Source organism: Heptranchias perlo, chromosome 22 (genome assembly GCF_035084215.1).
Source record: "Heptranchias perlo isolate sHepPer1 chromosome 22, sHepPer1.hap1, whole genome shotgun sequence".
NCBI lineage: Eukaryota > Metazoa > Chordata > Chondrichthyes > Hexanchiformes > Hexanchidae > Heptranchias > Heptranchias perlo.
Genome location: NC_090346.1, coordinates 47,693,739 through 47,716,655, shown reverse-complemented (window position 1 = coordinate 47,716,655; position 22,917 = coordinate 47,693,739). Strand labels below are relative to the sequence as shown.

The 22,917-nt window shown below is 47.2% G+C and overlaps 1 protein-coding gene across 5 annotated transcripts in view; it reads right to left on the bottom strand.

Annotated features, from left to right (window-relative positions):
- ccz1 (CCZ1 homolog, vacuolar protein trafficking and biogenesis associated) overlaps positions 1–22,917 on the bottom strand; it is a 43,772-nt gene that overhangs the window by 13,065 nt on the left and 7,790 nt on the right. The window contains exons 1-11 of one of the 5 annotated variants that reach the window (XM_068003495.1): positions 19,031–19,109; positions 14,998–15,078; positions 12,730–12,823; positions 11,952–12,049; positions 10,493–10,586; positions 9,496–9,573; positions 8,189–8,236; positions 8,003–8,086; positions 4,871–5,046; positions 3,779–3,860; positions 2,732–2,793 (exon numbers count right to left, since the gene is read on the bottom strand). In XM_068003495.1, the coding sequence (XP_067859596.1) occupies positions 2,732–2,793; positions 3,779–3,860; positions 4,871–5,046; positions 8,003–8,086; positions 8,189–8,236; positions 9,496–9,573; positions 10,493–10,586; positions 11,952–12,049; positions 12,730–12,823; positions 14,998–15,011 (830 nt within the window). In that variant the 5' untranslated portion in view covers positions 15,012–15,078; positions 19,031–19,109. Of the gene's footprint in view, positions 1–2,731; positions 2,794–3,778; positions 3,861–4,870; positions 5,047–8,002; positions 8,087–8,188; positions 8,237–9,495; positions 9,574–10,492; positions 10,587–11,951; positions 12,050–12,729; positions 12,824–14,997; positions 15,079–19,030; positions 19,110–22,917 lie in introns of those variants that run through there. The other 4 variants (XM_068003496.1, XM_068003498.1, XM_068003497.1 and 1 more) reach the window with 4 other exon arrangements.

Genomic DNA, 22,917 nt, shown 5'->3' with positions numbered 1-22,917 from the left:
TCGGTGATACCAGGCATCAGTTCCCCTGGGAATGTGCCCTTTTCAAAGACCAGATCCCGACTCTGAATGGAGAAGCAGGACATTGGCATACCCCGGGGGCGTGCAGATAAAGGTGCCTGTCGGCGATAAGCCTTAAAAGACTGACTTTCCGCAGCACAGTCCAACGTCACTGTGTTTGTGAGACAATTCAACCAGTAATCTCTAACCCACTGGAACAGTCTGTACCGACCCACTGCAACTCACATATTCGAACTGTGAACGGACTATGTTTAAAAAAATTAATTCTACGGTTATGGGCGTCGCTGGCGAGGCCGGCATTTATTGCCCATCCCTAATTGCCCTTGAGAAGGTGGTGGTGAGCCGCCTTCTTGAACCGCTGCAGTCCGTGTGGTGAAGGTTCTCCCACAGTGCTGTCAGGAAGGGAGTTCCAGGATTTTGACCCAGCGACGATGAAGGAACGGCGATATATTTCCAAGTCAGGATGGTGTGTGACTCGGAGGGGAACGTGCAGGTGGTGTTCCCATGTGCCTGCTGCCCTTGTCCTTCTAGGTGGTGGAGGTCGCGGGTTTGGGAGGTGCTGTCGAAGAAGCCTTGCCCTCTATTTACACCAGTGCTATTTCCTGCCACTGCCTGAGTTTTATTCTGCTGTTTATGGGGAACGGGTGTGTGCAAACCTGCCCTGGCCACCCCCAAAAAATGGAGAGAACAATGCGCCAAGTTTTACAGTTAAACCAGGAGAAGTCAACGTCACATTTGAAGAAAAGTGACACTTCCGGTTTTCACGGCCTCAAGCTGTGCCAAATGCAACTGATTGGTTCACTCCGGCTCACACTGGATTAGTTTGGAGTCACGATGCATTTCTTCATTCCTGACAGAGGGGGCAATCTGGAGCCAAGCAGCGAGTTTACAAAAGTTACAGAAAGCAAAGTGCGTTTACTCAGCATCCACGTCACTGATTAATTACAGGGCATTCGAATCTGCTCAGTCCGCTCACTCCATTAGTTAATTAGTACTACACTGCACACTCACCCCCCCCGCACCCTTACACACTTCCACCCCCTGTGATGTTGCACACTGCACTCCAAGCTGCTACACTCTTCCACCATATTCCACTCTGCCCCCGTACCCTCACACCGTTACACCCCTACGTCCCACCTACAACACCCCGTTTTGACTTTCGAATAGATGGTGCAGATTGGCCGACTGTGTGACTGGCCATTCATTTCTTCATTCGCTCGCACACGTCTACTGCAGAAAACCACCCCACGTGCACAGAGCAGCATTCAGATTCGAGGTTCAGGCTTTACCTTACTTTTGAAATTCCCTCCCTCCCCATTAATCCTCGGTAGGCCCCTTGTACGACAGGAGAGTCCAGCCCTGGGACGTCTCCAGAGATGCTTTCAGCTCCGAGGCCAATCCACCACCAGGGGAACTTGAACAATCTGCAAAAGATCCCAGCCCTCAGACACACCAGCGCAGACTAGGGGGAAGACAGCCCAAGACTGGGGCTCAAACTCAGGCGTAACGGGAAGGATTGCTCCAAAGCCTCCATACCCAGGCCGGACCGCGAGGGGCTTTTATCACGGAGCAGACTGTTACAGGGTGAATCCCAGCCCACATTTACAGGGCAGAGACCGTTCTGCTTGAAGTGCTTCCACATCGTGTCCCACTGCTCCGTTCACATTGCGACACCGGTGAAACAGCGCGGGCAGGCGTTTAAAAGTCACGCTGGCGACTTTGCTCTTCGGGCCGCGGACTTGTCGCGACGGCAGGAGAGGACCGCCCGGGGCTGGCAACGCACAGAAACCGCAGTCCCCGAGACTCCAGCCCCGCCAGAGGCCAAGCTGGCTCCCGGAGCCGTTAACGGTGCGAGCGGCCGATCGAGGCCGCCCATGGTCTCTGGCAGCCGCTCGCTCTGCGGGAGGCAGTCGGAAAGTGGAGACGTCGGGCAGCTTCAATCAGACGATACGTTTAAGGTTACATCAGGTCAAACTCTGTTACAACGTGTTGGTTCTAACTGATTATGGCCCGGAGGTTCTGACGCAAAGTGAGATGTTCATTGGATGCAGCCACATTTAATTTTTTAAAAATCACCTTTAAATCAATGAGTACTGAACTGAACTGCCTGAAATTGCTGGGGTGCTCAATACGATATCAGTGGCTCCTTTGTCAGTGACGCTACGATAATGGAAAATTTGCCCGATATAACAACAACAAATTGCATTTATATAGCGCCTTTAACATAGTAAAATGTCCCAAGGTGCTTCACAGGAGTGTTATCAAACAAAATTTGACACCGATATTGGGACAGGTGACCAAAAGCTTGGTCAAAGAGGTAGGTTTTAAGGAGCAACTTAAAAGGAGGAGAGGTTTAGGGAGGGAATTCCAGAGCTTAGAGCCCAGGCAGCTGAAGGCACGGCCGCCAATGGTGGAGCGATAGAAATCGGGGCTGCGCGAGAGGTCAGAATTGGAGGAACGCGGAGATCTCGGAGGGTTGTAGGGGCTGGAGGAGGTCACAGAGAGAGGGAGGGGCGAGGCCATGGAGGGATTTGTAACTAGGCGGCTGCCCGTGATAAGGGAGGACGGTGTAAGTGGCGGGAGCTGCATAGTGCGTTAAGGTGCTGTTTGATGGGGGAGGTTTGAGTGCATGGATACTGGGCCGGTGTCCCAGGCTGTACACAAGACTCCGAACGTAATAGATACCGTCAACAATCGGAGTGCAAATCCCTACCTGCCGTAATGGTGGAGGTTTGTGGTCACTCCGCCTCGTCCTGGGGAATCGCGACCGATCAGCTAACGGCAAAGGAACAAGTTCAATATTGTCTGTGGTATTAACTCAAAGCATCCTCATTAACATAATCCATTCATAAATTAGTAAATTACATACATAGCGACTACGCCCATGAGCTGCTTTCTGTGGTGAGGGAGGGGAGGGGTTAATCACCTCTGGGATCAGAGTTCAAAATCCAGCCCAGACTGAATTGTACAGCACAAAAGGAGGCCATTCGGCCCATCGTGTCTGTGCTGGCTCTTTGAAAAATCGATCCAATTAGTCCCGTTCTCCCCTCCCCGCCAACACCATAACCACCAAAGTCTCTTCAAAAGGTCCTGCTTGATAATAACTCGAGCTATTTTAATCCAGGTCCTCGGGGAGGGGGATACCACACCGACCCGCTCTGAATGCAGCAGTTTCGCTCAGAGGGGCCACTGGGAGATGGAAAACGCCATGGCGGAGAGGGCTCATCCCAGGATGGGGCTGGGACAGAGGAGATACTAGCTGCATCTAACTGCGGTACCCGTGACCCTTAATGAGGTCCTAAAAGGGGGCAAGATGTTACAGTTCCCAACACTTAACATTTCACATCTCAATGAGCACAAAAAATTCACCAGTTTCAAAAAAAACATAAAAGCCCCCCCCCCGACCCGGTAAATCGAACAGACGTAATAAGGTCCTGCTTCTCACAGGAACAGGGGGAGGCCGTTCAGCCCCTCGAGCCCGTTCCACCATTCAATTAGATCATGGATGATCTGTATCTTAACTCCATCTACCTGTCTTGGTTCCGTGACCCTTAATCCCCTCACCCAACAAAAATCTATCAGTCTCAGTTTTGAAATTTTCAATTGACCCCCAGCCTCAACAGCTTTTTGGGGGGGAGAGAGTTCCAGATTCCCACTCCCCTTTGTGTGAAGAAATGCTTCCTGACATCACCCCTGAACGGCCCGGCTCTAATTTTAAGGTTACGCCCCCTTCTCGAGTGTAAAGACATGTCGAGAATACCTCGGGCTCCAGGTGCCTTGGGAAGAGTGACGTTGTGAGGTACTTGTACAAGATTCGCATATCGTCCTGCTCCAGCCCACTCCTGAATGAAAGAAGAACAAACTTGCATTTATATAGAGCCTTTCGCAAACCTCAGGATGTCCCAAAGCGCTTTACAATCAACGAAGCACTTTTTTTTTTTTGAAGTGCAGTCACTGTTGTAATGTAGGAAACGTGGCAGCCAATTTGCGCACAGCAAGATCCCACAATGTGACCAGATCATGTTTTTTTTAGTGATATTGACTGAGTGATAAATATTGGGCCCAGGACACCGGGGAGAACTCGCCCTGCTCTTCTTCGATCCATGGGATCTTTTACGTCCACCTGAAAGGGCAGACGGGGCCTCGGTTTAACGCCTCATCCAAAAGACAGCACCTCCGACAGTGTAGCACTCCCTCAGTACAGGCAATGGAAGTGTCAGCCTGGATTACCCGAAAACAAAAGGAGGCACATCATCCAGCTTTGCTCAACACCTAAGTGGAATCCCCCGGAGAACGGATGGCGCAATTGCGTTAGGCCAATGGTTCCCCCTGGGTCTTAGTGCCTGCCCCTGGGTTGTGCCCAGTGCCAGTAAGATCGAACTCCACCCCCTTGATGAAGTCATGACATCGCACCATAACGTGTATGTTGCTGTCGTGTATCCATTTTCCTGTTGTGATGTCGCTGGTTGATGTCGTCACGTGACTATACTACCCAATGCGTCATGGCCGCCCTGACGATTTAAAACCACATTCAACAAAGCAGCCACCGCAACATTAAAAAAATGCCTTTAAAACGCACTCATGGTCAGCCGTGCCTCAGTGGGTAGCACTCTCGCCTCTCGAGTCTAAAGGACGTGGGTTCAAGCCCGGCTCCAGAGCTCATAATCCAGGCTGACACTCCCAGTTGCGGTACTGAGGGAGTGCTGCACTGTCAGAGGTGCCGCCTTTCGGATGAGACGTTAAACCGAGGCCCCGCCTGCCCTCTCAGTAGAAGATTGCTACTTTTGGATTACAAGGTTCATTATTGTTTTTCTCAGCCAAAGCAAACTTTAACAGCAAACAACGGTCGTACCAGATGAGCTGATCGTTGTACAGAAATGCAGTGTACTTGACGAGATCCAGACTTTCCTCCATTCTGTTGACAAACGACTGGATTTTCAGGTAGGTCATCTTATCCAGGGGAAAGAAACTGATTCCCCCAAACACGTCCAGCAGGTCACATGACTGTAAGTGTAAAGTTTGCAAGAACTGTGGGAGGAAACAGGCCAAAAGGGGTTAATCAGATCCCTGCTTTCCACTTTTAATTGTCTTCTTCGAGCAAATTTATCCTCCTGTCCCAAACATAGGAGAAGGAGTCGGCCGTTCAGTGCTTTTTCAAGAGTAGTCACTGCTGTAATGTAGGAAACGCGGCAGCCAATTTGCGCACAGCAAGATCCCACAAACAGCAGAGTGATAATGACCAGATAAGCTGTTTTTTTTAATGATGTTGGTTAAGGGGATAAATATTGGCCAGGACACCCGGGAGAACCTCCCTGCTCTTGTTGGAAATAACGGCCGTGGGATCTTTTACGTCCACCTCGGAGGGCAGACGTTTAACGGCTCATCTGAAAGACGGCACCTCCGACAGTGCAGCACTCCCTCAGTACTGTCACTGGAGTACGACCACTTTCACCCAAGGGTTGCAGTACCCACAGACTGCCTAATGTTTATTCGTGCACTCAGTGATGTTTTACATTCCCAGTAGTCACTGGCCTAGTTAGCAAAGCATCAGCCTTCACTCAATGAAAAAAAAAATTCAAATAGAGATCCCCTCACACATAACTGGGCTCGATTTTCTGAAAGAGTGGAAATTCCAGGCCACTGCTAGAAAGTATTCGTTATCAAGTTTAAAACAAACCAGTTATTGGCAATATTTTATTATTGAGTTAACAGAGTGAGAAAATAATTTTAATGAACAATTATCTTGCTGTCACTTCAAATGAATTATTTAATTGCAAAGAGTCAATGTTATAAAAGTTTCAGTACAAGTTCATTGTCACAGACAGGTATCATGAGGCTCGTTTATTCCAGGGCGTACCATAAATCTACTGTCATGTGGCAGCGCCGTTCACTTTTGACTGTAGAGGAACCAGACGAATAATGCAACTCTAAAATATGTTTGGACATATCGATGTAAAACAGCCTGACGTAATGTAACGCTAACCTGGTCATTAAGTTGTTATAGTGATGGGATTAGATCTCAGTGACATTCAGCAGTCAGTGTTTCATGTTTAAACTAATCCCGATATGCATTATTCAGGCAGAGTAGACCACAAGGCAATAACGACACCAGAGACCGTGGGGGGGTGGGAGAGGGGAAAGAGGAGAGGAAATTTAAGCGCACCCAATATAGTTTAGACCTATTTAAGCACTAAAGCCGACCGGGGCTCCTAAAATTAATGCATTTAATAGTCTGGGAACAGATTTCTAAAAGTTCGAGCTGAAAAGTGTTAGGCACTGTATGGGGGGGTGAAGGAGGAGAGGGCTGGTAGATACGCAGATGTTTGAGAGACAGAAGAGGTGCCTCAGACGCAACATGTGGCTTCACATTTAACACATGGTCCGTGTGATCTCCTGGACTGGTTTCTATCGCTTGAGGGGATTGGGGAGGAATTTCCCAGAGTATTTTTTCCCCCCCCCTTATTGGCCCTGGATTTTTTTTTTGCCTCTCCCAGGGGATTACATGGCTGTGGGGAGGAGGAGGAGGAGGAAATTTTTAGTCAGGATGCTGCAGCCATCACGGTGCGGGGGACAGGCTTGAGGGAACAGCCGGCCTTTTGCTGCCCGTCATTTTCGGATGTTTGTAGAACGGGAACGGCGGCCGCGGTCAGACTCCAGCAGGGACGCGGAGGGGAACGATAAGGTCGCGGGTCACCTCGCCTCTGGCTGCGGTGTCCGCGGCTGCAGTGGGGGGGGGGGCAGCATCCCCTGCGGGTCTCACACACCGAGCAGCAACACCCCGTTAAACTCATGGGAAATGCCGCAAATAAACAGCAGGCCAGTCGGTAAAGAGAAAAGACTGGTTAAGATCTTGAGTGTAGAGTCTTTCCACGGAATAACCAATCATTTATTTACAAAAACAATTAGCAAAGCAGAGCTCCTGACAATATGAACCGATCTTTCAGCTGCTGACTGACCCGCTGGTCTCCTCCAACATTTCCTGGTTTGATCCGTCATTTCACCCCCACTTTTCATCAGTAAAAATGAAGTTGCCCCCCTCCCTCATTGCCCGAGAGTGTGACCCAGGGTGGTACGGCCCAGTAGGCCTCAGGGTCCGTGTCTCGTTGGCCGATCTCGGTCAGGGCAGCGATTGGCCTTCCACAGGTCAGTGGGCCAGGGCTGGGACCAGTCAGCTTGCACCTAATCGCTATCCAGTGCCCCTACCCCTCTCACCCAGTTAGTGGAAGCTGTGTGTGTGTGGACACTTGGGGGGGGGGGGGGGGGGGTGGTGAGAGGAGAGGATTGGGCTTGGCTGTGAAGCATTCCACAGTCGAACAGCCCATACCGTCGTGGCTCATCGTAGGGCAGCCACTTGGGAAAGCTGGCAGACAGCCCCCAGCGAAATTCAGCGTTTTCGGGGGAAGAGGGAGGGCAGCAAAACTGGGAAAACAAATAATAGAATCTTACAGCACAGAGGCCATTCAGCCCATCGTGCCTGTGCCGGATCTTTGAAAGAGCTATCCAATTAGTCCCACTCCCACCCTGCTCTTTCCCCACAGCCCTGGAAAAGTTTCCTTTTCAAGTATTTATCCAATTGTCTTTTTGAAAGTTATTATTGAATCTGCTTCCACCGCCCTTTCAGGCAGCTCATTCCAGATCAGAACAACTCGCTGCGTAAAAAAAAATTCTCAACTTCCCCTCTGGTTCTTTCGCCAAGTATCTTAAATCAGTGTCCTCTGGTTTCTGACCCTCCTGTCAGTGGAAACGGTTTCTCCTTACTTACTCTGATCATGAGTTTGAACCCCTCTATTAAATCTCCCCTTAACCTTCTCTGCTCTAAAGGAGAACAACCCCAGCTTCTCCACATGACTGAACTCCCTCATCCCTGGTACCATTCTAGTAAATCTCCTCTGCACCCTCTCCAAGGCCTTGACATCCTCCCTAAAAGTCTGGTGCCCAGAAGTAGACACAACACTCAGCGATTTATAAAGGTGAAGGGTCTCACCCGAAAGAAGAATTTCTGAAGCCTCTGTTTGAGATGCTCCACGCCTCCGGCCTCTACGGATTTTGTAAAGGTGCCATTGAAGAGCTGAACATGCGGGAAAACCAGAAACGAGCGTTAAGCTTGGAAAAATTGGTCAGAAAAGAAAATGAGACGAAGAGCACGTAGGAAATAGCCGATTCACGTCACCTTGTACATGCAGTAGCACTGCTGGATTACAGCTCCGTATACTGGATCCTGAAATACAAGCAGAGATTCACTTTACTAAAAAGGGCAGCAGCAAGAGAATTCCATCCAGTCTACAGTACAGAAACAGGCCATTCGGCCCAACTGCTCTGTGCTGGCCTTTATGCTCCACGGGAGCAAATGATTCCAGAGCTTCTGCCTCCATTATTTCTTGAAGTCCAGTCCAAGTATTGGTAACTCTTTGAGGCAGAACTTCCTGAATTTGCCTTTCACTAGTTACATAGAACTACATAAAATCCACTGCACAGAAACAGGCCATTCGGCCCAACTGGTCTATGCCGGCATTTATGCTCCACACGAGCCTCCTCCTTCCCCTCTTCATCTCACCCTATCAACATATCCTTCTATTCCTTTCTCCCTCATGTGATTATCTAGCTTCCCCTTAAATCCATCTATGTTATTTGCCTCAACCATTCCATGCGGTAGTGAGTTCCATATTCTCACCACTCTCCGAGTAAAGAAGTTTCTCCTGAATTCCCGATTGTACTTATTAACGACTATTTTATATTTATGGCCTCTAGTTTTGGTGGAAACACCTTCTCTACGCCAACCCTCTCAAACCCCTTCATAACCTTAAAGACCTCCATCAGGTCACCCCTCAGCCTTCTCTTTTCTACAGAAAAAGAGGAAAGAGAGGCATTTTTTCCACTTTACCATGGCTGCAGTGTCCTGTCTATTGCGGGGGCCCAAACCTGTGCCCATCACTGCGACTGTTAGCGTTGCCTTGGATACATTCATTGTCACCTCCTTCATCTTCTATTCCAAGCATAAAGCCCAGAAACTCACTGTCTATTTGTGGCTTTTCCCGTCTGCTTTTAAAGATTGGCACCGCTGTAATCTTTAAGTCTCTTTGTTACCCCAATCCAATGGGAATTTTACAGTTTAGGTTTTTTTTATTTTTCGAAATTGATGAGAGAGAAGTGATTGATAATGAAATACCCCCAACTCCTCACCCATAGAATCTTACAGCTCAGAAGGAGGCCATTCGTCCCATCGTGCCTGTGCCAGCTCTTTGAAAGAGCTATCCCATTAGTCCCACTCCCCCCACTGGAAATTTTTCCTTTTTTCCCTTAAAGTTGCTAAATATATACAGAATGGTGTAACTTCTGGGATGAGGATATTTTCTTGTGATCTCTGTCATCCACCCACTAATACCCATGAATTCTCCATTTGCTTTTAACGGACGATGAGATACTCTGGTAACCGAATGACGCCTGGTGATGGCGGACAGTGAGCGGGCAGTGACTAACCAGCAATTCATCCTCCTGGTATTCCGGGACACGAGTCCCGTCCTTGTTAGTCTTCTCAATCATTGGGTTCGACACCACCTGGACACAGAAATATAAAGAGCAGCGGCTGTGAATGAACAGAAACAGCACGAGGTTCAATAGGGGAAGGGGAAGAGGGAGCGTGTGAGAGAAGGAGAAGAAAAAAAGGGAAGGGGGGGACACAGAGGGAGGGAGGGAGGGAGGGACTGGGGGGGGGGGACACAGAGGGAGGGAGGGAGGGAGGGAGGGATGGGAGGGGGACACACAGGGAGGGAGGGGGACGGAAACGATGAGTAAATACAATGACACCTTGCTGTGCCAAAATGCGAGCTCTATGAACCAACCCCCTCCAACCACCGGGGGCGGGGTGAGCAGAGTGAGTCGGCCCTCAGGGAGGGAGGGAAAATCGAAGAACGTGCGCACAGCAAGATCCCACAAACAGCAATGAGATAATGACCAGATGATCTGTTTTAGTGATGTTGCTCGAGGGATATTGGCCCCAGGACACGGGGAGAACTCCCCTGCTCTTCTTCGAATAGTGGCCACGGGATCCTTTATGTCCACCTGAGAGGGCAGACGGGGCCCTCGGTTTAACGTCTCACTCAAAGGACGGCACCTCCGGCTGCGCAGCACTCCCTCAGTACTGTCGAGGTGTCAGTCTGGATTCCGTACTCACGTCTCTGGAGTGGGAGTTGAACCCACGACCTTCTGACTCGGAGGCGAGAGAGTGCTGCCCACTGAGCCTGGCTGACTCCTGGGGAGAATTTCAGCTGCGGGCTGCTCTTGCCCACATTCTAATAGTCAGAGTTAGGTCGGAACTGGTGGGGGGAAACAGGTAACGTTAGAAAAATACGGTACCCTCAGCTCCGACTCAGCTACGCTGAGCTTAACAAGCAGGACAACAGGTCCGGACGACAGGCAGCAAACCACCGCACAATCTACAAAACTTTCAGCATATAGTATGTCATGTAACGTGTACCATAACCATCCAGAAATTCTCTTCTGCTTCATGAAAGAATTGCCTGTTCTTCTGTGTGTGTAAGGACTTTGCAGGCTTGATGGGGCTAAAGGTCCTGTGAATGGGGGGGGGGAGGGGGGGGGGGGGGGAGGGGGGGGGGGGAGGGAAAGAAACATTCAGGTTAGTCCAGAGTCAGGTTCTGTAAATCTGTCAGCGAACACAGAAAGCATCTCTCAGACTGCAGGTATCGTACGACTTCGTCTCACTCGTGAACAGCTCACAACGTTTACACAAGATCAGGACGAGTGGCCGGACCGAATCATTGAATGAAAGAAGTAAAGAAGCTTACATTTCTATAGCGTCTTTCACGACCTCAGGGCGTCACAAAGCGTTTACAGCCACTGAAATACTTTATGAAGTGCAGTCACTGTGGTGGTCTGTAGGGAAACGCGGCAGCCAATTTCTGCACAAGGTCCCACACGAACAGCAATGTGATAATGACCAGATCATCTGTTTATAGTCATGTTGGTTGAGGGATAAATATTGGCCCCAGGGCACCGGGGAGAACTCCCCCCTGCTCTTCTTCAGAATAGTGCCCTGGGATCTTTTACATCCACCGGAGAGGGCAGACGGGGCCCTCGGCTTAACGTCTCCCCTGAAAGACGGCACCTTCGACAGTGCAGCGCTCCCTCGGTACTGCACCGGGAACGGCAGCCCCAGATTTTGTGCTCAAGTCTCCAGAGTGGGACTTGAACCCACGACCTTCTGACCGAGAGGCGAGAGTGCTACCCACCGAGCCACAAAATGCAGCCAGGGGGTAGCACAAGAAAGAGAGGGTTGGGAGGCTATTCGGCTGCGGAGGCGGTGCACAATCTACCCCATCACCTAGTTAACGTTCTGAGGGAACGTTCTGCGTAAATACTCCCTCCTCCCCAGATGTAATCAAGCAAAACTCCACAACATCAACCTATTCTCGCATCTCCACCATTCCACCCTGACCAGTTGCCCTCCAGAGAGGAATTCTCCCGTCCTAGAATTGCCCACGAGGTCCCGCGCAGTATTTGGAACATCTCGACCCGCATTTATAATCCTCAACCTCGTTCCCAACCCGGTACTTACGCAGCTCACGTCGTCCCGGAGCTGCCTTCTCTGGGAGTCTGTTGCCACACCCGCTACTCCGCGAGAACGAAAGTTCAGTCCGACCCCACCGCCCACACGTGCGTCCGTTTTAAACGCGTTCCGCGCTCAGTCCCTTGTGAAACAGCTGGTTTGCAGCTGCATTGCTTTCTCGCAGCATGTTGTTTAATTTTTTTTTAAAAAAAACCTGGGACCCTAGCCTGCCTCGTGACAGGAAGGGCCAAGGACACAGAGATATTTCTGCCCTTGTCACACCCGGGAATCTCACGTACATCCTGAGGAATGGTCGCATCGTTAATACGGTGTCGCTTTGTTAAAACAATCCTGCTGAAAAAAATCCTACCTTGTAAACTGCACAATTGCTTCACACAATCCAACATTCCTAATCTTTTCATTCTTTTCCACCTCACTGGGATGATAAAACAGGATCTTTTTTTCTTCCTAAAACACAAACCACAGTTCGTGATTCACAACAGCCCTCCCCTTTGATAAACGGTCTTCGCACTTCCGCAGATTTAGTGCAACACGTCAATATTTTCAAATTACGCACTAAAAAGGTGGGGATTCCGATATGTCTCAAAACTGGAACTGATACAGTACAGTACGAGTTACCGGAAATGAGAGGTTATACCTATCAGGAAAGACTGATCAGGCTGGGGCTCTTTTCTCTAGAAAACAGAAGTCTGTGGGGTGACCTGGTAAGAGGTTTTTAAGATTATGAAAGGGTTCGACAGGCTAGACGTAGAGAAGATGTTTCCACTTGCGGGGGGAGACCAGAACTAGGGGCCATAAATATAAGATAGTCACTAATAAATCCAATAGGGAATTCAGGAGAAACTTCTTTACTCAGAGAGTGGTGAGAATGTGGAACTCGCTACCGCATGGAGTGGTTGAGGCGAATAGCAGAGATGCATTTAAGGGGAAGCCAGATAAACACATGAGGGAGAAAGGAATAGAAGGATATGCTGATAGGGTGAGATGAAGAGGGGAGGGAGGAGGCTCGTGTGGAGCATAAACACCGGCATAGGCCAATTGGGCCGAATGGCCTGTTTCTGTGCTGTACAATCTATGTACGAGTTCAGCAAATGCCTTCATTTATACTCATCTTGCTGTACACCTACCTCACCTTCTCTTGGTCCAAACTTCGGATTGTAAATGAAAAAACTCAACAGAGTGGGGGGAAATTGCTTTTCCTGTGCTGTTGTCATCCTGGGGCTGAACAAAAATAAAAAGAACGACAGGATGTAAGTGTTGAGTTCACCCTGAACCTGCAATGAGTTAAATCTGCTTCAGGATTCGAAAACGAGTTATGCCAATGTAAGCAAGCCGCTCATTTATACAAAATCCCATAGTTGGCATGAAGTGTTTGCACCAGTATCGATACGCCATCGAAAAACAAACGTGCTTAAACCTTCAAAAGGACATTTCAAAGTGCTGATAGGATTCTCGTGTGATATTCTTAATCTCAAAGTGCTCCCACCGCTGCCAGTGACAGACCTGTACCCAACAGAGCCGCACAGCTCAAAATAGTCCCTTCCAGACACAACACAAGTTTGGAAGGAAACAATCTATCGTTGCACTAGTGCGACATTTATCCCTCAACCACCGTCACTAAAACAGATGATCTGGTCGTTTATCTCATTGCTGCTGGTGGGATCTTGCTGTGCGCAAATTGGTTGTCGCGTTGCCTACATTCCAACAAAGACTACACTTCAAAAAGTACCTCATTGACTGTAAAGCGCTTTGGGACGTCCTGAGGTTGTGAAAGCACTTCATGAATGCAAGTCCGTCTTTCTTTTTCACTGCCAAGTGTTTCAAACCCACTTCTAAAACTTCACAGACCCAACCGTTGCTAAAGTCTCAGTGACAACACGGGTAATAGAACATTTAAAAGTTGATACTATGACTATCAAAAAACATTTCACCCTACTTATGGTTACAGCAGCTAACGTCATATGATGCTTATGTTTTTAGGAAGCCCGCTGGTATCTCATGAAGGTTTTTGAAACTGGAATGACTCCATTTTAGATTTTTTTAAAAATTTCTTCTTCAAAGTTAAGCCTCAAAAGTTGCTTTGCATTTCTGACGCACCAAGAGCTATTTCCGTTGGTGCTTAAATCAATTGTACTCTTACGGTTTTAACCAAACACACAAGTAACGCATTGTGAAAAGTTCAGATTGTGGATGGTTACCAAAACAGGAAGGAGATGTTTGGGCACTTCCTGGAAACAGAGCAGATGAAGAAAGTCTAGACTTTGCTGCCTTGGATTTAAAAGCTCAGGGCGAGACTGGCCTGGGAATCTTGACATCAGCAGCCCCCCGTCCCTTTCTGCTGCAGATATGAAAGCTCAACAGAATGGCAACTAAACTTTAATTGGGTTAATAATCACCATGAAGATGTCCCTTAAATAACCAGGTTAGATCCCGAAATATTAAACTATCCAGGTGCAGTATTACAACACCACCACTATATTTTTGCTGTATATAAAGTTGATCCCCCGCTCTTATGCTGTACAGTAGAACACACTTGAAGATTTGCCACTGTATGTATTATTAATTGCGTGCAATTATCATCAATTCCATTGACAACCACTACAGATAATGTTTATACTGTATATTGGTTTACAAGCCTTACTGCTACAGGTATCTAGTTTCAGTTCATCAATCTAGTGTCCAGATTGATGGTATTTATTAAAAATGAGAGAAAGGTCCAGATGTGAAAGTGCATTAAAGAATCCCAGCTCTTTGAAACGGTCACTTTGCACCTGATGTCAAGTTAAACACAAGGTAAATGCAGGATTTATCCTTGGTATTTAAAGATAGTCTTTAACAACATTTTAAGACCCTCTGCTCCCCAAATAACACCAGCTAACTCAGCACAGATCAGGCATCGAACCTGTATTTAAAATTCTCACCTGCGTGTTCAAATCCCTCCACGGCCTCGCCCCTCCGTCTCTCTGATCTCCTCCGGCCCTACAGCCCTCCGAGATCTCTGTGTTCCTCCAATTCTGGCCTCTTGCGCTCCCCCGATTTTAATCGCTCCACCATCGGCGGCCGTGCCTTCAGCTGCCTGGGCCCTAAGCTCTGGAATTCCCTCCCTAAACCCCTCCGCCTCTCTACTACGCTCTCCGCCATTAAGACGCTCCTTAAAACCTAGGGGATCTTTGACCAAGCTTCCTTGTCCTAATATCTCTTTATGTGGCTCAGTGCCAATTTTTGTCTTGATAACGCTCCTGCGAAGCTCCTTGGGACATTTTACTACGTTAAGAGCACTGTATAAATGCAAGTTGTTGTATTTATACTTTGAGCCAGTGGGCCTACGCTCCCCTCTACATTTTAATTGTGCGCTCGTCCATATGAACTGAAAAATAACCGGCTTCGCAAATTACCTTATCATCAACATTAGCGATGTTTTGATTCAAGTAGTTTCTCTGTCTGGGCACATTACTCAAGCCTCAGCCGACCATCTGCTGAGAAAGAGTGAGAAATGTCAGAGCAAAAGCAATACTTTCCATCGCTTCTCGTTATCGAACTCCTGATTGGTTTCACAGGTCTGTAAATCAGAGGCGTGATCACTTTAAGAAGAGTTGGGGATGTCGGGGGAGGGCAACTGCAGGATTTGGTGGGGGAAGGGGACACGCTGAAGGTATTCGGGTGGGATAGCTCCCCCTCATTTATTCCCTTCCTCAGAGATTGCTCCTGTGCAGTAATCCTGTTTTAAAGAAATGAATACACAGTGAAACATCCGTGATCCCCTTATCATGCGGAGGTTTCTTGTCCCCCAGGGGGATAATGGAAATTGTCAAGACAATCAAGAGTTATCGGGGGCCAGCCGGGGCTCAGTGGGTAGCACTCTCACCACAGAGTCAGAAGGTCGTGGGTTCAAGTCCCACTCCAGAGGCTCGAGCACAAAATCCAGGCTGACACTCCAGTGCAGTACTGAGGGAGTGCTGCACTGTCGGAGGTGCCGTCTTTCGGATGAGACGTTAAACCGAGGCCCCGTCTGCCCCTCTCAGGTGGACATAAAAGATCCCCTAGGCACTATTTCAAAGAAGAGCGGGGGAATTCTCCCCGGTGTCCTGGGCAATATTTATCCCTCAACCAACATCACTAAAACAGATTATCAGTTCATTATCTCATTGCTGTTTGTGGGATCTTGCTGTGTGCAAATTGGCTGCTGCATTTCCTACATTACAACAGTGTCTACACTTCAAAAGTACTTCATTGGCTGTAAAGTGCTTTGGGACGTCCTGAGGTTGTGAAAGACGCTATAGAAATGCAAGTTCTTTCTTTCTTTAATACTATAGGTATAAGAATGAAGACAAATACAGTCCCCACCACTTACAGCGGGTGCATTGTTGTAACTCGATTGGCCCATTATAAACACTGGACGGTGTGTCGTCTTTTAGAGACACCGAGAGAGGGAAGGAAACAAACAGCGGACTGGATTCAGATTCCGATTCCGCTCCGCACGGTTATTGTTAACAAAATTTAACGTGGGAAGGGATGGACAGGTTGGTTTGTCCAGGATTTAAACCAAGGGTTTTTCCAATGTTCCCAAATTACCCATTGAAGAATCGGGAGCTGGTGAAATGCAGGAGGGACCTGATTTCTTACGTCCCTGCAGCAGTCACTGGTAACTGAGCCCTGGGTTGAGTTCAGAACTGGTGAATGTTAATGAGAGAGATCCTGGGCTTAAAACAGACACAGAATAATCCACGGAGGGATTTAAATACAAATACGATAAGGAGGTACAGAGAACTTATTGAACTGCCCGAAATAGCTGGCGAGTTTAATATGTTATAAACGGCACCTTTGTAACTGACTCCTATGGTAATGGGAAATGGTTAGCGCCATTTCTAGTGCTGTGAAGTTTGATTTATTTCAGTCAGGAGATTTATGTTACGGGCTGATCAATGCGGAAATGTCTGACACAAAGCTTTTCTCAAACAGATAATTAGAGGAGGGATAATGACATTTCCACTGTACAATGTTTTGTGTTTTGAAAGAAGGAAGGAACTTGCATTTATATAGTACCTCACTACTTCTCCCAAAGCATTTTACTCCCAGTGAACTACGTTTAAAATGCAGCTAATTTTCACACGGCAAGGCCCCACCAACAGCAGATGACTGAATGAGCAGTTAATCCCTTTTTGGTGGTGTTGGTTGAGGGATAAATATTGGCCCAGGATACTGGGGAGAACTCCCCTGCTCTTCTTCGAAATAGTGGCCGAGGAATCTTTTATATCCACCTGAGGGGGGGGGCAGACGGGGCCTCGGTTTAATGTCTCATCCGAAAGATGGGCACCTCCGACAGTGCAGCCACAAAAAAAGAATTAAAGGGGCATTGCTGACCTCGCACAACAGTTTACAACACGAGAGCATGCAACAACAGAGCGACCTAATCAAGTTATTGATTTTCCCTCTCGCTGCAAATGTAAAGACTTAATTTTGTTCTTTTGAAGTGATGAATGGCTTCAGAAGATCTCCCATGGCCTCACCAACACCAAAGTGAATGAATGAGCAGTCAATCCGTTTTTGGTGATACTGCTTGAGGGATGAATGTTGTCCAGGACACAGAGAGAACTCCCCTGCTCGCTTGCATCCACCTGAGCTGCAGACAGTCTCAGTTTAACGACTCATTGAAAGGCGGCACCTCTGACAATGCGGCACTCCCTCAGTACTGCACTCCGGTGTGGACCGAGGCTGTGGGGGGGGATCTGAGAAAGTGGGCGAGGGTCTCAAAGTCGATTTGCTGGGGCGCAGCGAGCTGGACAAGGCTGGGGGAAGAGGCAAAGGACATGCGGGACTTTGATCGGGAGAGGATTTGGAGCAGAGTGCTGGATCGGTTAAGGGTTTGTGTCAGCTGGGGATGGGGTGCCAGTCAGAGCCTGTATCTAGCCTCTGCAGAACCCCCTTTGAATGGAAAAATTATACACAAATCCAGGACATGGATTGTAGCTGCAGATGGAATGAACTGAGAATTTTGTACTCCTGAATGCAATGAAACGGATCTGAAACACACAGCCTGTCTGCAGTGACTCTCAGTCCTGCTTTGAAATAATAAATTAGATCTGAACCTGTTTGGGAGATCCCTGCTTAGTTGCAAGCACAGTCATTACAAACAGCTTTCACTCTGCACTGGAATATTTTTCAAAACTAATCCATTATAAATGCATTGCCTGGGAGTGGGGGGGAGCTGAATTATAGACACCAGGGAGGAACCAGGTGGACACCTGTGGCTCAGTGGGTAGCACTCTCGCCTCTGAGTCATGGGTTCAAGCCCCCCCTCCAGGGATGTAAAAGAACCCCATGGCTTTATTTCGAAGAAGAGCAGGGGAGTTCTCCTCGGTGTCCTGGGTAATATTTATCCCTCAACAACACCTTATAAAAAAAAACAGATTATCTGGACATTATCACATTGCTGTTTGTGGGATCTTGCTGTGCACAAATTGGCTGCCTCGTTTTCTACATTACAACAATAATTATTCTTCATTGGCTGTAAAGCGCTTTGGGACATCCCGAGGTTGCGAAAGATGCGATGTAAATGCAAGTCTTTCTTTCATACTCCAACCTCGAGAACAACAGGCAACAAATATTTGACACTACCGGGAAAACAAATACATCCCTAAGCAAGTAACAACAACTTGCGTTCATACAGCGTCTTTGGACGTAGAGTAGAATAACGTCCCAAGGAGCTTCACAGAGGCGTAATCAGACAAAAATGGACACAACCATAAGATAAATCGCTCTGGGACATGTACAGTCTCACTAACAAGTTCAAGGTTAACAGCCGCACCATTAAATGTGCTCGAAAATATCACGACTGATCATGAATTTAATATAATTTTAAAGATGAAGTAATACCTGCTTATCTGTACAAGTCCAGTACTGTTTCATCTGATGAACACAGCTCAATTATTAAAATCACATGTATTTTATTTTAAGAAAATCAAATTCTTGGTGAAAGGTTCTTTTCATAACAGAGAAAAAATAAAGTACTTTTTATCTTAATAGGCCTCATTTGGAACCAGGCTAAATTTGAAATCCACCCCAGTTGCTGTGCACCCTGGCTGGGCTAGTTATTCCCCCAGAATTTAGCCTGGTTGGAAACTTGAAACAGCTTTCCGAATTCAACAACAACAATATATTACCTTAAAATCCGAATATATATATAAAATGCAACATTTTGGCATTTTACTGCCACACAAAATAAATCTAGGCCTCACATTTCCAGCCAGGCTAAATTTGATCAGTTCCCCAGTCAAAGTGCCTGCTGCCTGGGACACTTCCCACAGATGGATCAGTCAGAAAGCTGAAGCCTAGGACACTCCTCAAACCAGGGATTCCCCACTGAAGCTTCAACAATGTGTGATTTTTTTTTTTCTGCATGAAACATAAAATTTAAAAAATTTAAAATACCTTTTTTTTTGGGTCACTGGATCTCTATGTCTTGAACTCCTGCAGCATTTACCATCTTAAATACTGAGGGACTCCACAGCACCACATACTGGTTACAGAGATATTTCTAGCCCGCAAAAGATTTGCTCACATGTACCTGCTTTTAGCCAAATGTCAACACCTTTTGGTTGTAACATTCTCATGTTCTTAGAAATGAAACTGTTTTCTTTAAATGACAAAACAAGATGTAATTATATTGCTTTTTTCTTTCAGTGTAAGTTTCCCTTCAGTCAGGATTCCCCCACAGAAAGAAAGACTTGCATGTTTATATAAAGCGCATATTCACCACGTCTCAAAGCGCTCTGCAGCCATTGAAGTGTAACGTAGGAAACCTGGCAGCCAATTTGCGCACAGCAAGGTCCCACAAACAGCAATGAGATAATGACCAGAGAATCTGCTTTTAGTGATGTTGGTTGAGGATAAATATTGACCAGGACAACTCCCCTGCTCTTCTTCAAATAGTCATGATGTGGAGATGCCGGTGATGGACTGGGGTTGACAATTGTAAACAATTTTACAACACCAAGTTATAGTCCAGCAATTTTATTTTAAATTCACAAGCTTTCGGAGGCTTCCTCCTTCCTCAGGTAAATGTTCAGGAGCTCCTCGAAGCCTACGCATTTATACATATAGAACAATACATGGTGTTTACAGAATGCCCCTGCAACTGCCCGTTGCCAAGGCAATCACCATGTTCAGACAGAGAGGTGTCACCTGCAGAACCCAGGCGGGGGGGGGCGTGTAAAACTGGCTGTATCAGACTGTCCGCCCCTTGTGCAACCCTGTCCATTGATTTCAGTCGACGCAAAGGAAAATTGGGCGGGTGAATAATGGGAGACAGATCCACCACTGCCAGTTTTACCCCACCCCCAAGCCGAAATGGAAGTGTCCACTATTCTTCAAATAGTGTTATAGGATCTTTTATGTCCACCTGAGAGGGCAGACAGGGCATCGGTTTAACATCTCATCTCAAAGGTGGCACCTCTGACGGTGCAGCACTCCCTCAGCACTGCACTGGGAGTGTCGGCCCAGATTTTGTGCTCAAGTCTCTGGAGTGGGACTTAAACCCACAACCTTCTGACTCAGAGGCGAGAGTGCTACCCCATGGGCACATTATTGCAAACCTTTATTTTATTATCCCGTCCCATTTTTCTCTCTTGCTCTCCCGAAAGTGCTCACTTCAGCTGCCGTGAGGCTGTCCTGCAGTACTTTGCACAAGATTTTCACATGACCTTGGAGAGTCGGTGCTGACACTGGGCAGAACTTTCAAATTAGATGAGGGAAGGGGGGGCGGGGGGGGGGGGCGTGTAAAACTGGCTGTATCAGACTGTCCGCCCCTTGTGCAACCCTGTCCATTGATTTCAGTCGACGCAAAGGAAAATTGGGCGGGTGAATAATGGGAGACAGATCCACCACTGCCAGTTTTACCCCCCCCCCAAGCCGAAATGGAAGTGTCCACCCAAAGTATTCGACTGTGGAGGGCATCGCTGGTCCTGTCCTCACCTGATCATTGAAACATATAAGATTCTGAGGGGGCTTGACAGGTTAGAAGCTGAGAGGCTGTTTCCCCTAGTTGGAGAGTCTAGAACTAGGGGGCATAGTCGCAGGATAAGGGAGCAGCCATTTAAGACTGAGATGAGGAGGAATTTCTTCACTCAGACGGTTGTGAATCTTTGGAATTCTCTATCCCAGAGGGCTGTGGATGCTCAGTCGTTGAGTATATTCAAGGCTGAGATCGATAGATTTCTGGACTCTAGGGGAATCAAGGGATATGGGGATCGGGCGGGAAAGTGGAGTTGAGGTCGAAGATCAGCTATGATCTGATTGAATAGCGGAGCAGGCTCGAGGGGCCGTATGGCCTACTCCTGCTCCTATTTCTTATGTTCTTACGTTCTTATGATGTCCACGTGCATGCACATTCTAGCTGGGATCGACGGATGACAATCTCACACAGAAACCCTGGCTGATTTCCCCCCTTCCCCAGCCCAGGGTTAGGTTGGGCCTCCCTATCACCGCAAAAGTAGCAGGAAAATTCCGTCTGTTGACTATTTCTAGTAAATCACAAACGTGTTTTTTCCTATCCCCTACATACTGGGAAGTAACTAGACCTGACGTATGAAAGGGGATTCAAATGTAAAAATATTTTGTGTTTTTTTTTACATTTAAAGAAAAAGTCTATTGCATTTTCATTTGGCACCTCTGACACTGAAATTCCACAGGGTTTCTCCTGGTCTCTGTACCATTGCCTGTCTCCACCCCTGCTTCAGTTCATCTGCTGCTGAAACCCTCATCCATGCCTTTGTTACCTCCAGTCTATTCCAATGCTTTTCAGCCCGGCCTCCCACCTTGCACCCTCCATAAATTTGAGTCATCCAAAACTCTGCTGCTGTATCCTAACTCGCACTAAGTCCCGTTCATCCATCACCCCTGCGCTCGCTGACCTACATTGGCTCCCGCTCAAACCAACTCCTCAAATTTAAAATTCTCATCCTTGTGTTCAAATCCCTTCCATGGCCCCACCCTATCTCCGAAACCTCCTCCAGGCCGATGACCCTCCGAAATCTCTGCGCTCCTCCAATTCTGGCCTTGTGCCTCCCCGATTTTCATTGCTCCACCATTGGCGGCCATGCCTACAGCTATCTAGGCTATAAGCTCTGGTATTCCCTCCTTAAACCTCTCCATCTCTCTACCTCTCTCTCCTCCTTTAAACACTCCTTAAAACCCACCTCTCTGACCAAGCTTTTGATCACCTGTCCTAATGTCTCTTTCTTTGGCTCAGTGTCAATACTTTTGTCTGATTACGTTCCTGTGAAGTGCCTCTAAATATTGTTTGGGAAGCAAGATATTTGCACACTGACCAAGAAGACTCCATTGCTGGCTACTGTAAAATACCTGGCTTTTGGCAGAAGATTTAAATATAAGGGAACGTAAGAAAATATAGAACGAGGTAACACCATTATGCCCTGAACCCACCTTCTCAATGGATCACTTAGAATTCCTCCTATGATGGACTCTACCCAATGTACAATCTCTTCTGAGGTGAATACCGAAGGCAAGACTTCCAACAAGACAAAGAACTGTGAAATTTTTCCCCAGTGTAATCTAATAAAACTCCATAATGTCGATCTAAAGTTACAAACCACGTTATTTTACTTCGGCCAGCTGTGTTACATAAATGACATTTTCCACCATTCCACCAGCATTTAGACATCTGTGTCCATCTAACCTTCAATGTAGAGAATCTCGTGAGCCCTACAGAGAGAGGAAACCTTCAACTCTGAGCAAGGCTTTCACCAGGTAGGTGTTAGAATAAGGATAAACTAATTACAGCGATTAAATATTAATGCTGTCTTCTCCATAACACATATCTTTAACCAATGAGTGATGTCCAAAATGGCAGACACTGCCAATTAACATCAAACTGTACATCTGTCCAATTCTTCTAGAACAAGACAAGGCGACAACAGAGATGAAAAGTGATGAGTGAAACTGAAGAACTTGGCTAAAGGGAAATTTATTTAAACGGAATGATTTGGTAAATAAAATTCCATTTCAGGCCAACATTGCTTTTAGTTGGAGACAAAAATGTTTTACATCCATTTTTTCAATGATGACCAATCGAGCAACACCATTTTGACAATCCTGCATCAGAAAACTTTTTCTTAATTTAAGTTTTGAAAGAAGTCCCTTGTGCATTGTATCAGCATTGTGCATATAGTTCACATATCAAATCCGTCTCTAAATAGTTATATTTGTGTAATCCTTCTCCCTTCTCCAAACTATCTCTCTTTGGACTTCATATAGTTAACTTGGCTAACATGCTTCCTGGTGGGTAAATGCACTGCTTG